The 17,801-nt window shown below is 45.6% G+C and overlaps 1 protein-coding gene across 4 annotated transcripts in view; it reads left to right on the forward strand.

Annotated features, from left to right (window-relative positions):
* Positions 1 to 14,786, forward strand: part of LOC138638953 (zinc finger protein 484-like) — a 196,140-nt gene extending 181,354 nt beyond the window's left edge. For all 4 annotated transcript variants that reach the window (XM_069728715.1, XM_069728717.1, XM_069728716.1 and 1 more), the window contains one exon: positions 12,988 to 14,786. In XM_069728715.1, coding sequence (XP_069584816.1) covers positions 12,988 to 14,303 — 1,316 coding nt within the window. In that variant the 3' untranslated portion in view covers positions 14,304 to 14,786. The remainder of the gene's footprint in view (positions 1 to 12,987) is intronic.
* The last annotated feature ends 3,015 nt before the right edge of the window (positions 14,787 to 17,801 follow it).

A 17,801-nucleotide genomic window follows, 5' to 3' on the forward strand; every position in this document is an offset into this window, starting at 1 on the left:
AGGTCCTGCGCGCACCATCTATAGAAACGGACGCCGCTGAGGACATCGGCTGTCTGCAGGTAAGTATAACCATTTTTTTTATTTTTTTTATTATTTTTAACATGATATCCTTTACTATTGATGCTGCTTAGGCAGCATCTATAGTAAAAAGTTGGTCACACTTGTCAAACACTATGTTTGACAAGTGTGACCAACCTGTCAGTCAGTTTTCCAAGCGATGCTACAGATCGCTTGGAAAACTTTAGCATTCTGCAAGCTAATTATGCTTGCAAAATGCTAAGAAAACCGCAAAAAAACGGGAAAAAACGCAAAAAAAAAATGCGGATTTCTTGCAGAAAATTTCCGGTTTTCTTCAGGAAATTTCTGCAAGAAATCCTGACGTGTGCACCCTAAATATCGTTCTATTAGTCACTGCCCATTGTTCAAGCTTATCTAGTTCCTCTGAATCCTTTCTCTGTCTTCTATGGTGTTAGCTATCCCTCCTAGCTTTGTATGGTCTGCACATTTGATTAAAGTTGCACTCTGTAGTGCTAAAGCATGTAAATATGAATAGCATTACTGCTCTAGATAATAAGAAAAAAATGGAGATACTTGGCACATAATTTGGCCAATTCATGCATTCCCAGCAGCCGTGACAAGGCGATCTCTGGTTTCATTGGATTGTGTTAGCAGCTCCAATTCTCCTTGTTTGTTTCCCATGCTTTGAGCATTTGTATAGACACATTTTATTTTGTAATTGGGTTCTCTTACTCCTTTATTTTTGTCTAGATTTTGTTGTTTTTGTTCTTCCTTTCCACTTCTAATAGCAGGGTTCTCAAAAGAATTCATAAGCTGCATATTTCTTCCTGGGTGTATATTTCCCATTCCACAATTTCTAATTTAAAGCTCTCCTGATGAGTGTAGTAAGGCGTCTACCAAATATGTGTTTTTCTGTTTTCGAAGGATGCAATCCATCTCTAGCAAGTGGTCCATCATACTGGTAATTCAATCCATGGTCAAGAAACACAAAACTTTGCTCACAGCACCATCGACATAGCCAGTTGTTCACCTGTAGAATCTTGTTCAATCTCCTTGGTCCATGTCCATCCACTGGGAAGATGGCTGAGAAAATAACCTGCACCCACAGTTCCTTCACCTTCCGGCCTAGGTCTTCAAAGTCTCTGCCTATAGTTTACAGGTCCTTTCTTGTTTTGTCATTTGTTCCTACATGCTTTAATAGACATGAGTAGTCGCCTTTAGCTCTGAAGAGTCTTGATACCCTATCATACATCTTTGATTTGGGCACCTGGAAGACCGCACACTTCTCGTGACGTAATGTCTGGTCTGCAGAAAGCGGCTTCTGTTCCTCTCAGTAGGGAATCCCCCACGGCCACCTCTCCTTATCTTCACCTCAGTGCTTCTTTCTCTCTCTTCAAGAGGCTTGTAATTTCTTCCTGGAGTGTTCTTTGTGGGCAAACCACTTTTTATGTCCATCTTAGTAGTTCTCCTTCGTGACAGCCTGGTTTTGGTTCTTCAGCAGTATGGTTGCTGACTGCCTCCTCATCCTCCTGCTTCTTTGGGTCACATGCTTCCATTTCTCTTCTTCTGCAGGTACATTGAACATTCTGAACAGTTGTTTCCACTCTTCTGCAGGAACACTGAAAAATTCTTCTATTGCCACACTGAAGAGATTTTTTTTGCTCTGTCAGGAAATCCTCCGTTTTTTTGAACTTCAGTGCAGCTATTCTCTCCTGAAGACTTTGCACCTTTTCCTCTGACAGAGTCACAAGCTTGCATTTCTGGCATGTAAAGTTGGTCTTTTCGTCTGGCAAGTCTGTAAACCTATAGCACACATTGCAGCACACCATAAGGGTAATCTCCTTGTTGAACAAAATGAATTTACGGTATATGGAATCGCCGTAAAGATTTGCACACCGACAGGTTATTCTATTTTATTGACAAGGGGTTATATATTTCCACAGCTTCCAGAATTATTTTAAATAGCAAACAAACTAATAAATAGAAAATAACACATAAGAACAAAAACAGAAAATAATAAAAAAATTAAAAGATACAACAAATGAAATACCATCAACAGAGACAAGAAAATCTGTTGAAAAGTCTATACGAACATGTATCCACTCTTATTGTATTGGGGTTGATGATTTTTGCTGGTGGAATATTTTATGTACAATCATTGTTCAGCTGGTGATTGTAGCATTCTTGTCGAAGCTTACGTGGGGTGGTTCCTTACCACACACTGGCACAGGTAAGTAGGGGGATAGGGAATTTATTAATTAGTAAATCTATTAATTAGTCCACCCCTCCAATACTAGTGAAAGGTATAAATAAGTTTTATGGACAATTTTAGATATACACCAGATGAAGGCTGGATAGCCAAAAGCGAGTTGTGTTTTTATAATGTTTTAAGCCTTTTTACATTCTCTAGCTATTCTATGCTAGAGTCTTTTTTACATCAATAGCTTTTCAGTCTGCCTACACCTTTGGATCCATAGTATCTTCAAGTGGATGGATGGATGGGTGTGTGGATGTGTGAATGGATGGATGGATGCCTGTGCGTGTGTGGATGGATGGATGTGTGTGCCTGTGTGGATGGATGCATGTGTGAATGGATGGATGGATGCCTGTGCGTGTGGATGGATGGATGTGTGTGCCTTTGTGGATGGATGGATGCATGTGCATGTGTGGATGGATGCGGATGCGTGTGCGGATGGATGGATGCGTGTGTGGATGGATGGATGCATGTGTGGATGGATGGATGCGTATGGATGGATGTGTGTGTGGATGGATGGATGCGTGTGGATGGATGGATGTGTGTGTGGATGGATACAGGTAATACAATGATCTCTGGTGACATTATACACAGTAGCTCCATATATAGTGTATGGTGTACAGGTCAATAGTGATAACCAGTGACATTATACACAAGAGCTCTGTATATAGTGTCAGTGTACAGGTAATACAGTAATCACCAGTGACATTATACACAGGAGATCTGTATATAGTATACAGGTAATACAATGATCTCCAGTGACATTATACTGTACATAATAGCTCTGTATATAGTGTATGGTGTACAGGTCAATACAGTGATCATCAGTGACATTATACTCAGGAGCTCTGTATGTAGTGTCGGGGTACAGGTAATACAGGTATCACCAGTGACATTATACACAGGAGCTCTGTACACAGTATACAATATATAGTGTAAGTGTACAAGTAATATGCAAATTGCCTCTTCAGGTAAAAAGAGGACTTAAACTCTATATCGCCACCTGTTGTGAATTCTGTTGTCGAACTCCCTCCTGTGGTCGTGAATGGTACTTCGGCGAGTTCTGTCTATGAGCTCCCTCTGGTGGCTATGAGTGAAGCTGCGGCTTCTGAGGTTCCTTACACAGGTGACGTGGTTTATCCTTTAGTTGGCTTCTCTATGTAACTCCACTCAGATCGTTACTCCATGCCAGCTGTCAATGTTTTAGCATTGGTTCAGTTCGCTCCTGGATCTGCCTGGTGACCTGTCTTCTCCTGCAGAAGCTAAGTTCCTTATTGTTATTATTTGTTCATTGTTTCTTTGTCCAGCTGCTTTTCCTGATTTGTCTTGCTAACTGGAAGCTCTGGGATGCAGAGTGGCACCCCCCGCACCGTGAGTCGGTGCGGAGGACTCTTTTGCACACTCTGCATGGTCTTTTGTAGGTTTTTGTGCTGACCGCAAAGATTCCTTTCCTATCCTCTGTCTATTTAGTAAGTCTGGCCTCCCTTTGCTGAAACCTATTTCATTTCTGCGTTTGTGACTTTCATCTTTACTCACAGTCATTATATGTGGGGGGCTGCCTATTCCTTTGGGGAATTTCTCTGAGGCAAGGTAGGCTTTATTTTCTATCTCTAGGGCTAGCTAGCTCTGAGGCTGTGACGAGGCGCCTAGGGAGCGTCAGGAGCGCTCCACGGCTATTTTTAGTGTGTGTGATAGGATTAGGGCTTGCGGTCAGCAGAGCTCCCACATCCCAGAGCTCATCCTGTATGAGTTTAACTATCAGGTCGGGTGCTCCTAACCACCAGGTCATAACAGTACAGCTGGCCCAAAGTATTAATGCATCTCAATAGAGGGATAAGAGGACTTCTGAGACCATTTTTTTTTCTTTGCACTGTGTTTTGTCTTTCTTTTCCCCTAGACCTTTGGGTGGTTCAGGACACAGGTGTAGAGATGGACATTCAGGGTCTATCCTCTTGTGTGGATCATCTCACTGCAAGGGTACAAAACATTCAAGATTTTGTGGTTCAGAATCCTATGTTAGAGCCTAGAATTCCTATTCCTGATTTATTTTCTGGGGATAGATCTAGATTCTTGAATTTCAAAAATAATTGTAAACTGTTTCTAGCTTTGAAACCCCGCTTCTCTGGTGACCCCAACAACAACAAGTAAAAATCATAACTTCTTTGTTGCGTGGTGACCCTCAAGACTGGGCATTTTCCCTTGCGCCAGGAGATCCTGCATTGCGAAATGTAGATGCGTTTTTTCTGGCGCTTGGATTGCTTTATGATGAACCAAATTCAGTGGATCAGGCAGAGAAAATCTTGCTGGCTTTGTGTCAGGGTCAGGATGAAGCGGAGGTATACTGTCAGAAGTTTAGAAAGTGGTCTGTGCTTACTCAGTGGAATGAATGTGACCTGGCGGCAATTTTCAGAAAGGGTCTTTCTGAAGCCCTTAAAGATGTCATGGTGGGATTTCCCACGCCTGCTGGTCTGAATGAGTCTATGTCCTTGGCCATTCAGATCGATCCGCGCATGCGTGAGCGCAAAGCTGTGCACCATCTGGCGGTATTCTCTGAGCATAGGCCTGAGCCTATGCAATGTGATAGGACTTTGACTAGAGCTGAACGGCAAGAACACAGACGTCGGAATGGGCTGTCTTTTTACTGTGGTGAATCCACTCATGCTATCTCCGATTGTCCTAAGCGCACTAAGTGGTTCGCTAGGTCTGCCACCATTGGTACAGTACAGTCAAAATTTCTTCTGTCCGTTACCTTGATCTGCTCTTTGTCATCGTATTCTGTCATGGCGTTTGTGGATTCAGGCGCTGCCCTGAATTTGATGGACTTGGAGTTTGCCAGGCGCTGTGGTTTTTTCTTGGAGCCCTTGCAGTATCCTATTCTATTGAGAGGAATTGATGCTACGCCTTTGGCCAAGAATAAGCCTCAGTACTGGACTCAATTGACCATGTGCATGGCTCCTGCACATCAGGAGGATATTCGCTTTTTGGTGTTGCATAATCTGCATGATGTGGTCGTTTTGGGGTTGCCATGGCTACAGGTCCATAATCCAGTGTTGGATTGGAAATCTATGTCTGTGTCCAGCTGGGGTTGTCGGGGGGTACATGGTGATGTTCCATTGCTGTGAATTTCGCCTTCCACTCCTTCTGAAGTCCCTGAGTTTTTATCAGATTACCGGGATGTATTTGAAGAGCCCAAATCTGGTGCCCTACCTCCTCATAGGGATTGCGACTGTGCTATTAATTTGATTCCTGGTAGTAAGTTTCCTAAGGGCCGTCTGTTTAATTTATCTGTGCCAGAGCACGCCGCTATGCGGAGTTATATAAAGGAATCCTTGGAGAAGGGTCATATTCGGCCGTCGTCGTCACCATTGGGAGCAGGGTTCTTTTTTGTGGCCAAGAAGGATGGTTCTTTGAGACCTTGTATTGATTACTGCCTTCTTAATAAGATCACAGTCAAATTTCAGTATCCTTTGCCGCTGCTGTCTGATTTATTTGCTCGGATTAAGGGGGCTAGTTGGTTCACCAAGATAGATCTTCGTGGTGCGTATAATCTTGTGCGAATTAAACAGGGTGATGAATGGAGAACAGCATTTAATACGCCCGAGGGCCATTTTGAGTACCTGGTTATGCCATTCGGGCTTTCTAATGCTCCATCTGTGTTTCAGATTAGATTTATGATTGTATATTTGGATGACATTTTGGTCTTTTCAGATGATTGGGAGTCTCATGTGAAGCAGGTCAGAATGGTGTTCCAGGTCCTTTGTGCGAATTCCTTGTTTGTGAAGGGGTCAAAGTGTCTCTTTGGAGTTCAGAAGGTTTCATTTTTGGGTTTCATTTTTTCCCCTTCTACTATCGAGATGGACCCTGTTAAAGTTCAGGCCATTTACGATTGGACTCAGCCGACATCTGTGAAGAGCTTGCAGAAGTTCCTGGGCTTTGCTAATTTTTATCTAGGTGTGACAGCCCCCGGTGTGAATGGTGGAGCCCCGTATCTAGGTGTGATGGCCCCCGGTGTGAATGATGGAGCCCCTCGGTATCTAGGTGTGACGGCCCCCGGTGTGTATGGTGGAGCCCCCGTATCTAGGTGTGATGGCCCCCGGTGTGAATGGTGGAGCCCCCCGGTATCTAGGTGTGACAGCCCCCGGTGTGAATGGTGGAGCCCCCCGGTATCTAGGTGTGACAGCCCCCGGTGTGAATGGTGGAGCCCCCGGTGTGGATGGTGGAGCCCCCCGTATCTAGGTGTGACGGCCCCCGATGTGAATGGTGGAGCCCCCCGGTATCTAGGTGTGACAGCCCCCGGTGTGAATGGTGGAGCCCCCGATGTGGATGGTGGAGCCCCCCGTATCTAGGTGTGACGGCCCCCGATGTGAATGGTGGAGCCCCCGGTATCTAGGTGTGACGGCCCCCGGTGTGAATGGTGGAGCCCCCGTATCTAGGTGTGACGGCCCCCGGTGTGAATGGTGGAGCCCCCGGTATCTAGGTGTGACGGCCCCCGATGTGAATGGTGGAGCCCCCGATGTGAATGGTGGAGCCCCCGGTGTGGATGGTGGAGCCCCCCGGTATCTAGGTGTGACGGCCCCCGGTGTGAATGGTGGAGCCCCCGGTATCTAGGTGTGACAGCCCCCCGGTTTGAATGGTGGAGCCCCCGTATCTAGGTGTGATGGCCCCCGATGTGAATGGTGGAGCCCCCGGTATGAATGGTGGAGCCCCCCGGTATCTAGGTGTGACTGCCCCTGGTGTGAATGGTGGAGCCCCCCTATCTAGGTGTGACGGCCCCACGGTATGAATGGTGGAGCCCCCCGTATCTAGGTGTGATGGCCCCTGGTGTGAATGGTGGAGCCCCCAAGTGCTTGTCTGTGCGGAGGGGTAACAGTACGGACGGCCCCTTCTCGCTCTCTGTGGGGGGCACCTCCTGTCTGGCGGTTGGGGGGCACCTCTCTAGTTTCCCGCTGTAGTGCAGTAAATGATCCAGTACATAGAGCTGCAGCCGCCTCCTCCATGATTGCTCCTGGCAGAGCTGTGACCCTTTTGAGGGGTCTCTCGTGCCTTGTGACCCCCTGAATGGAGAGCAGCACCTGCTGGTTTCCTGGCTCTGCCCCTAGCCCGTACCTCCTCCATGCTGCAGGGCTGGGTGTCACTATTGGGGCATCTGCTCTTCTGTGACCCGGTTCTTCTTGTTCTTCTGTGACCCGGTTCTTCTTGTTCTTCTGTGACCCGGTTCTTCTTGTTCTTCTGTGACCCGGTTGTTCTTCTGTGACCCGGTTCGTCTTGTTCTTCTGTGACCCGGTTGTTCTTCTTGTTCTTCTGTGACTTGGTCCCCGTGTTCCCTCCGTGCCCTCTCCCCGGTGTTTGGGGGATAGTGTTCCCTGTTCTCAGTTTTGGGGTGGAGCATGAGGTTTAGGATGTGTGACCCCCAGCAGTGTCTGCCCCCTACAGGACTGTCCGGGTTTTAATTTGACAGCAAACAGAGGTCTTGTGGTGAAGACCCTGTTGTAAAACGTCTTCTCCCCGTGTCACGTGACTATCGGGGGCGCTGTGTGGTCACAGGGTGGGCTTCGCCTGATGCGTTGACGCCGGATGTGTCCTCTCATCACTGCAGGGGAGACACTTCTGAAAATGGCGATAAACGCTTCACAGCTTAGGGTTTGTTACTAGTGTATGGCATCTAGAAGGAGATCACACGGATACATTGTAACAAGTTGGGGTTCCGATCTGCCAGTCTCCAACTTGGAAGTTTTCCATTGGACTGGGGAGAACTTTGGGGCCCCACTGATCCTGAGAACTGGCTCTGGGGCCCCCCGTGTGAATGGAGCGTTGGGCGATCATGCGCTATGACCCCTCATTCTGATTGGGACCCCAGAGATAGACTAGTGCTGGCCTTCGGACCTCCCATAAGAATGAATGGAGCAGCCAGTGCCAGGCAGCAGCTGCCAAGGCAAACAGGATCATGGGGTGCATTAAAAGAGGTCTGGATACACATGATGAGAGCATTATACTGCCTCTGTACAAATCCCTAGTTAGACCGCACATGGAGTACTGTGTCCAGTTTTGGGCACCGGTGCTCAGGAAGGATATAATGGAACTAGAGAGAGTACAAAGGAGGGCAACAAAATTAATAAAGGGGATGGGAGAACTACAATACCCAGATAGATTAGCGAAATTAGGATTATTTAGTCTAGAAAAAAGACGACAGAGGGGCGATCTAATAACCATGTATAAGTATATAAGGGGACAATACAAATATCTCGCTGAGGATCTGTTTATACCAAGGAAGGTGACGGGCACAAGGGGGCATTCTTTGCGTCTGGGGGAGAGAAGGTTTTTCCACCAACATAGAAGAGGATTCTTTACTGTTAGGGCAGTGAGAATCTGGAATTGCTTGCCTGAGGAGGTGGTGATGGCGAACTCAGTCAAGGGGTTCAAGAGAGGCCTGGATGTCTTCCTGGAGCAGAACAATACTGTATCATACAATTATTAGGTTCTGTAGAAGGACGTAGATCTGGGGATTTATTATGATGGAATATAGGCTGAACTGGATGGACAAATGTCTTTTTTCGGCCTTACTAACTGTTACTATGTTACTGTTACTGTTAATATGTTATCGTCGCTTCATCGCTAACTTTTCCAGTATTGCTAAACCGTTGACTGATTTGACCAAGAAAGGTGCTGATGTGGTCAATTGGTCCTCTGCGGCTGTAGCGGCTTTTCAGGAGTTGAAGCGTCGTTTTGCTTCTGCCTCTGTGTTGTGCCAGCCAGATGTTTCGCTCCCTTTTCAGGTGGAGGTTGATGCTTCTGAAATTGGAGCAGGGGCTGTTTTGTCGCAAAGAAGTTCTGATGGCTCGGTGATGAAACCCTGTGCCTTCTTTTCTAGAAAATTCTCGCCTGCTGAGCGCAATTATGATGTGGGCAATCGGGAGTTGTTGGCCATGAAGTGGGCATTCGAGGAGTGGCGACATTGGCTTGAAGGAGCTAAACATCGCGTGGTGGTCTTGACGGATCACAAGAATTTGACTTATCTCGAGTCTGCCAAATGGTTGAATCCTAGACAGGCTCGATGGTCGCTCTTTTTCTCCCGTTTTGATTTTGTGGTTTCATACCTTCCGGGATCTAAGAATGTGAAGGCTGATGCCCTGTCAAGGAGTTTTGTGCCTGACTCTCCGGATGTTCCGGAGCTGGCGGGTATTCTTAAAGAAGTGGTAATTTTGTCTGCCATTTCCCCTGATTTGCGGCGTGTGCTGCAAAAGTTTCAGGCTGATAGACCTGACCGTTGTCCTACGGAGAAACTGTTTGTCCCTGATAGATGGACTGGTAGAGTTATCTCGGAGATTCATTGTTCAGTATTGGCTGGTCATCCTGGAATCTTTGGTACCAGAGATTTGGTGGCTAGATCTTTTTGGTGGCCTTCTTTGTCACGGGATGTGCGTTCTTTTGTGCAGTCCTGTGGGATTTGTGCTCGGGCTAAGCCCTGCTGTTCTCGTGCCAGTGGGTTGCTTTTGCCCTTGCCGATTCCGAAGAAGCCCTGGACGCATATTTCCATGGATTTTATTTCTGATCTCCCTGTTTCTCAAAAGATGTCGGTCATTTGGGTGGTTTGTGATCGCTTCTCTAAGATGGTCCATTTGGTACCCTTATCTAAACTTCCTTCCTCCTCTGATTTGGTGCCATTGTTTTTCCAGCATGTGGTTCGTTTGCATGGCATTCCGGAGAACATCGTCTCGGACAGAGGTTCCCAGTTTGTTTCGAGGTTTTGGCGGTCCTTTTGCGCTAAGATGGGCATTGATTTGTCTTTTTCTTCGGCTTTCCATCCTCAGACTAATGGCCAAACCGAACGAACTAATCAGACTTTGGAGACATATCTGAGATGCTTTGTTTCTGCTGATCAGCATGATTGGGTGTCCTTCTTGCCTTTGGCTGAGTTCGCCCTTAATAATCGGGCCAGCTCGGCTACTTTAGTTTCTCCTTTTTTCTGCAATTCTGGTTTCCATCCTCGTTTCTCTTCAGGGCAGGTTGAGCCTTCGGACTGTCCTGGTGTGGATGCGGTGGTGGATAGGTTGCAGCAGATTTGGACTCATGTGGTGGACAATTTGACATTTTCCCAGGAGAAGGCTCAACGTTTCGCTAACCGCCGGCGTTGTGTTGGTCCCCGACTTCGTGTTGGGGATTTGGTTTGGTTGTCATCTCGTCACGTTCCTATGAAGGTTTCCTCTCCTAAGTTTAAGCCTCGTTTCATTGGACCATATAAGATTTCTGAGGTTCTTAATCCTGTGTCATTTTGTTTGGACCTTCCAGCTTCTTTTGCCATCCATAATGTGTTCCATAGGTCGTTGTTGCGGAGATACGTGGCGCCTATGGTTCCCTCAATGATCCTCCTGCCCCGGTGTTGGTCGAGGGGGAGTTGGAGTATGTGGTGGAGAAGATTTTGGATTCTCGTGTTTCGAGACGGAAACTCCAGTACCTGGTCAAGTGGAAGGGTTATGGTCAAGAAGATAATTCCTGGGTTTTTGCCTCTGATGTTCATGCTGCCGATCTTGTTTGTGCCTTTCATTTGGCTCATCTTGATCGGCCTGGGGGCTCTGGTGAGGGTTCGGTGACCCCTCCTCAAGGGGGGGGTGTACTGTTGTGAATTCTGTTGTCGAACTCCCTCCTGTGGTCGTGAATGGTACTTCGGCGAGTTCTGTCTATGGGCTCCCTCTGGTGGCTATGAGTGAAGCTGCTGCTTCTGAGGTTCCTTACACAGGTGACGTGGTTTATCTTTTGGTTGGCTTCTCTATTTAACTCCACTCAGATCGTTACTCCATGCCAGCTGTCAATGTTTTAGCATTGGTTCAGTTCGCTCCTGGATCTGCCTGGTGACCTGTCTTCTCCTGCAGAAGCTAAGTTCCTTATTGTTATTTTTGCTCATTGTTTCTTTGTCCAGCTGCTTTTCCTGATTTGTCTTGCTAGCTGGAAGCTCTGGGATGCAGAGTGGCACCCCCCGCACCGTGAGTCGGTGCGGAGGACCCTTTTGCACACTCTGCGTGGTCTTTTGTAGGTTTTTGTGCTGACCGCAAAGATTCCTTTCCTATCCTCTGTCTATTTAGTAAGTCTGGCCTCCCTTTGCTGAAACCTATTTCATTTCTGCGTTTGTGACTTTCATCTTTACTCACAGTCATTATATGTGGGGGGCTGCCTATTCCTTTGGGAAATTTCTCTGAGGCAAGGTAGCCTCAGAGCTAGCTAGCCCTAGAGATAGAAAATAATGCCTGTGACGAGGCACCTAGGGAGCGTCAGGAGCGCTCCACGGCTATTTTTAGTGTGTGTGATAGGATTAGGGCTTGCGGTCAGCAGAGCTCCCACATCCCAGAGCTCGTCCTGTATGAGTTTAACTATCAGGTCGGTTGCTCCTAACCACCAGGTCATAACAGCCACCTGTTGGAAGTAGTGATCCTATAAGTCACAATCAACCCTTTAACGAGTCGTGCAATATGACTTAGGATAAAAGCCAAATCAGTATCTCAATTCACAGACATGGTGTTTTGGGCTGTTGGCCCTCAGTGCGAAGCATGAGAACTAATTTGGCTAGGCGAGAGGCTAGTTCTCATGCTTCGCACTGACGAGGGCCAACAGCCCAAAACACCGTTTCTGCGAATTGTCATAGAGCAGAGTGCCCTGTCAGAGCTGCAGCCGGCATTCATCTTGATGTGCGCCATCGCCAGGGTTGGCTCAAGTTTTCGTGGGCCTCGGGCGAAAGATTATTAGTGTGCCCCTTTAACACTTGCCTTGCCATCGGCAAGGTTTCAAAGGAGCTCTGTAAGGACAAGCACAAACCTCCGGTTGTCATACCAACCCATCAACTACCTGTGATCATATCACAGGCACGTTGATGGGCTCATGGAATGATGTGTCCCCATGCTGGAGTGCTGAATACGGCTGTCAGAGTTTAACAGCAGCATTTCATAGATTAGCATGCAAGGGCAGAGCTCTGCTCCACCTGCGAATGTTAGAGGCAGGACCTGGATGTAACACATAGTCATCACCTGCTGAGTAGGGGTCAGCCTCACCCTGTCAGCCCGCTCCATGCGCCCGTTTCTGACTTGTGCCGTACATGAATGGTGCATGTTGTGAATGGCTTAAAAGGGTAAAATACAATAATCCTCCCCAGTGTTATTCTTGTGTTAAATCTGAGATCATCTGTGGAGAGATACTGTAGTAGCTGAGGATCCCACACAATGTCCTGCACATGTGATTCAGAATGGGACTTGTGCCTTGGTGATTGAACTGCGTCTCTCAATGCCCGATGTCAGATCTCAAAAGTTACGTTGGAGGAACATTTGTATTAAAGTGATGCCCCATTAGTATTGAAGGATCACATACTGCAGAGGGTAGATGTGACTACACTACTAGAGAAGGTTGTGCTGAGGCAAATCCAGGATTATGTCATGATATTGGCTGCTGAGCGTAAACTAGGTCATTGGTACATCAATATGTCTTCCATAATGCTAGAATCACACATACAGCCTCTACACCATGTTTCTTAGCCAAATCCAAACACGGTTTCAAAGGTTATTAAAAATATAATGTTTGTCTTGTACTTCTTTTTGATAGTTCCACGTCTAGCTTTGGCTCAAAATAACTGCACCTCAAGCTGCATGGGTCTTTCTAGTCCCATAGCAGTGTTATAAATATGTATACTTTTTGGTATTGCAAAAAAATGTAATCTATATTTTTAATCTCAACAGAGTATACCAACAATAACTGTCCAGGAAACCTAAGTTGTAAAGTAGAAGATGAAGATTTCATGCAGTACTCTCCAGGACAAAGCATCAATACCCTTACTGTACATCCAGGACCTCTGTGTCCAGATCTGTTATATCACCCCCCTAATAATGAGGAACCTTCTCTTAACCAATCACAAATTGATACCACAAAAACAAGTCTGAAAGAGGGTAAAGAGTTTCATTGTGGTGAAAAACAGTTTAGAAAAAACTCAGGTCTTCATCCACACAAAAGTCACAAAGGAGATAAATTGTATTCATGTTCAAAATGTGGCAAATGTTTTACAAAAAAGTCAAATCTTGTTACACATGAGAGAAGTCACACAGGGGAGAGGCCGTATTCATGTTCAGAATGTGGGAAATGCTTTATAGAAAAATCCCATCTTGTTATACACCATAGAATTCACACAGGGAAGAAGCCATATTCGTGTTCAGAATGTGGAAAATGTTTTACAAATAAATCAAGTCTTATTAGACATGAGCGAATTCACACAGGAGAAAGGCCGTATTCATGTTCAGAATGTGGGAAATGTTTTACATGTAGATCACATCTTGTTACACATCAAAGAATTCATACAGGAGAAAAGCCGTATTCATGTTCACAGTGTGGAAAATATTGTACACATAAATCAAGTCTTGTTAAACATCATGGAATTCACATAGGAGAGAAACCATTCAAATGTTCCATATGTGGGAAAGATTTTATGCAGAAATTGTATCTTGCCAGACATGAAAGAATTCACACAGGGGAAAAACCATATTCTTGTTCAGAATGTGGGAAATGTTTTATATATAAATCAGATCTTCTTACGCATAAGAGAATTCATACAGGAGAAAAGCCGTATTCTTGTTCAGAGTGTGGGAAATGTTTTACGAATAAATCTCAAATTGTTTCACATAAGAGAAGTCACACAGGAGAGAAGCCGTATTCATGTTCAGAATGTGGGAAATGTTTTTCAGAAAAAGCAAATCTTGTTATACATGAGAAAATTCATACAGGAGAGAAACCGTATTCATGTTCAGAATGTGGAAAATGTTTTCTGCAGAAATCCTGTCTTGTTACACATGAGAGAAGTCACACAGGGGAGAAACCATATTCGTGTTCTGAATGTGGAAAATGTTTTATGCAGATGGCACATCTCATTACGCATAAAAGAATTCACACAGGAGAGAAACCGTATTCATGTTCTCAGTGTGGCAAATCATTTATAGATAAATCAAATCTTGTTAAGCATGAGAGAATTCACACAGGGGAGAAGCTGTATTCATGTTCACCATGAAGAAAATGTTTTACTACTAAAGCCAAGCTGAGGGATTATCAGAGAAATTGCATTGCATAACTCAGAAGGTATGATAATTCATATTTTAATGGGTAGGAGACCTACAAACCTATGGCAATATTGATGTTTTACTTCACACCTAAAAATGTTTTAGTTATGTGGTCATAGAACTGGTCTTACATGAAAAAAACAGTTGTGTGAAAAAGTGTTTGCCCCCTCTTGATTTCCTATTCTTTTGCATGTTGGCCACGCTTAAATATTTCAGATCAACATATGACAACAATTATGCAAAGATGAGTGGGTCAAAATTTCTCCAGAGTGTTGCAAAAGACTCATCGCCGGTTATCACAAATGCTTGATTGCAGTTATTGCTGCTAAGGGTGATCTAACCAGGTATTAGGTTTAGGGGGCAATCACTTTTTCACACAGGGCCTCGTGGGCTTGGATTTCTTTTTCCTTAACAATAAACACCTTAATTTAAAACTGCCTGTGGTTACTTGTGTTACCTTTGTCTAATATTTACATTTGTTTGGTGATCTGAAAACATTTAAGTGTGACAGACATGCAAAAGAATTGGAAATCAGGAAGGGGGCAAAGACTTTTTCACACAACTGTAAGTCAAAAGTCCTTGCATCGAAGGATTGGCACACCAAGTTCAGCTGTTTTGGAAACCAATCTCTTTCCTCCTGCATGTCTTAAGACTCTAAAGAGTAATCAAACGTGTCAAGTTGTTAACAAGTCTGGGCAGTATCTGTAAACCACAACTCACTATTGTACAAATTTCCATGGTTATTTTTCTGAAAACACCTATTATCACGAATCGTGCTGTCACACCTTTTTCTGTCTTTGAAGAGTGTGGGTATCGCAGACTTCACTTATGTTCTTTTACTGGAGTCTCTCCTACTGGAAGCTTCTTAGCCAGGTGTGTTATGAATTTACCTCGTACTAATTCCAGCTTATACCAATGTTTTATGTTACCCGTAAAATTTATCTTTAACCACGGTTGCTCCACCCACCCCACAATCTGGCCTGGAACTACATGGCTGCTGTAGTATCAAAAGTCTCTTTGTGGAAACTGCTATAGTTGAAAGCATCATGTGGGGTTAGGAACACTTATTGAGAATTGGGGCAATGGATACAATTTCCATCAGCATAGTCCTGAGGGGCAGGATCATCATGTTTGTGTGGCACCCCAGGGTCCTGGTCGTCACAGTTGCATTGCTTTCCTCACGGGGAGAGTGATGTTACGTTTGGAAGCGATGAAGGAATATCTTTTATCAGGTAACCACAATGCATACAACATGTTCACACTCCAGACCAGAAGGGGGAGCTCTAAGCCTAGTTTAGGGTGAACTCCCCTATAAATACATCCTGATCTGGAGGGAAAGAGGTCAGTTTCAGTTTAGAAAGTGAGAGACACAGAAGAGAGCAGACTGACATAGAGTGTAAGAAGGTCTGAAGGGACCTGTAGCCTGAAGCACAAACAGCTCCTGGAAAGAGACATACAGAAAGCTGAACATTGTTCAGTGAGTGTGCAGGAGAGCGAAGCACAGGAGAGTAACATCAGGGGAGACCAGCTAAGATCAGGCTGCCTCCCTCTGAAGCGCAAATAACTGGTAGCCAGACCACCGAGGTTGCAAGGACTCTATGACTTACATCAGAGACCGGCAGGACAGCTGAACTTCAAGTTACCTGTCCGCCTTAAAACCCAGGAGACATGGTGACACCTTTAGAACCTGGGGCGTGGTAGAGTCCTTATAAACAGACTCAAGTCACCAGTCATACGGGTTATGTCCTATACTATACAGGGGACAGATAGAGAACATCTGTGAGGACCTTATCTGAAGCCATAGGCAGTAAGGGACTACAACACCACCGCGCTAGAGGAAGGCTTCTAACTCCACTTGGTAAAGGGGACTCTGGATTCGCTTCCAAGCTGGCCGGACCCTGCCTGCCCTGTGATCTGGTGCCCTGGACTGTGGCTGCCTGAAATCTTCAGTAAACAAGGTAAAGAGACTGCAAACCTGCGTCCTCGTTCTTTACTGCGCCATTCACCATCTTCCATCTACACACCGGGAGCCCTGGGGATACACCTCACCTCTGGAAAGTTATACCATTTAGCAGCAATAACATCACCCCAGAGGACCCCTTAAAGCAGTGTCGGTCCCCACTAACTGAATACCACCGAAGAGCCATATCTAGCAAGCTTTGCTCATAGTAATTTATCCATCATCCATTCGTGTGCTGACTGCAAGTGTGACCAGAACCGTATCTAGCAAGCTTTGCTCATGGTAATTTATCCATCATCCATTCGTGTGCTGACTGCAAGTGTGAACAGAACCATATCTAGCAAGCTTTGCTCATGGTAATTTATCCATCATCCATTTGTGTGCTGACTGCAAGTGTGAACAGAACCGTATTTGCTCAGGATTTGATGCAGGTGAAATCTGCACCAAATATGCATCTGAGGTCACTGGCAGGTCACCTGCGTTTTTGATGCGTTTTTCCATGGCATGTTTTTTTTGTCACTTGAAATAAAGCTAATTGAAAGTTGGCATCTGGGAAGGAAAAAAAAGAAATAAGTGATTTCCTGTTAGTACATACTGTATATTGGGATATGTTCCCACGGTCAGTAAACGCTGCGGGTTGGACGCTGTGTACATCCTCAATGTCCAACCTGCAGCATCCGGCTGTTACAGCAAAGTGGATGGGATTTCAAGAAATCCCATTCGCACTTTGTGTGCACCGATGCGGCTCACTCGCAGAGACGGACATGTGACGTGTCTTTCCAGACTGCAGCATGTCAATTTATATAGTGGAGATGCTCCATCTCCGCTGCATAAATTACTCATACGCTTTCATTAGATTTGGTAAAACCGCATTATCTTCCTAGTCACATGCGTATTAAGTGCGGGACCGCAGCTTACTACGCATGTGTACTGTCACGGATCGAAGTGACCTTATGGCCAGCACATGGCTATCACATGTGCAGGGGGGATCATCTTAGTTAACCCACCGCTGCTACAATGTGGTGAAAACACAAACAAGGCTATTGACCTATCAATTTACCGCAGGGGCTTATTTTAGTTATCCCACTGCTGCTACAATATACCACACACTGCAGGGATTTATGTATATCCCGCTTTCCAGTTCCGCTTCGGAACTTGCAGCTCTCCGGCGCCCCCCTTACCCTCAGGTCAGTCAGAGAACTACACCTAGGATAATCAGTCACCGGATGGGCCGCTTCACTGTGGACTGGCTAGCAGGCATGCTGCAGCGAGAGAATTATAAATGCTCAGGCCGCAGCCAGACAATGGCTTATAAAACCCGTTCGGTCACTGCCAGCTGTCACCACCTAGCCCAGAACTGCATACTTCCTGGCCTCCCCTGCCCTTTTGTCTACGCCCACTGGCTAGCCAAGACCAATGAATATCCGCAACAGACAAAAAGACGGAAGTGACCCTTAGACAATTATATAGTAGATGGGCAGCCAGTGCA

Source organism: Ranitomeya imitator, chromosome 5 (genome assembly GCF_032444005.1).
Source record: "Ranitomeya imitator isolate aRanImi1 chromosome 5, aRanImi1.pri, whole genome shotgun sequence".
NCBI classification, from domain to species: domain Eukaryota; kingdom Metazoa; phylum Chordata; class Amphibia; order Anura; family Dendrobatidae; genus Ranitomeya; species Ranitomeya imitator.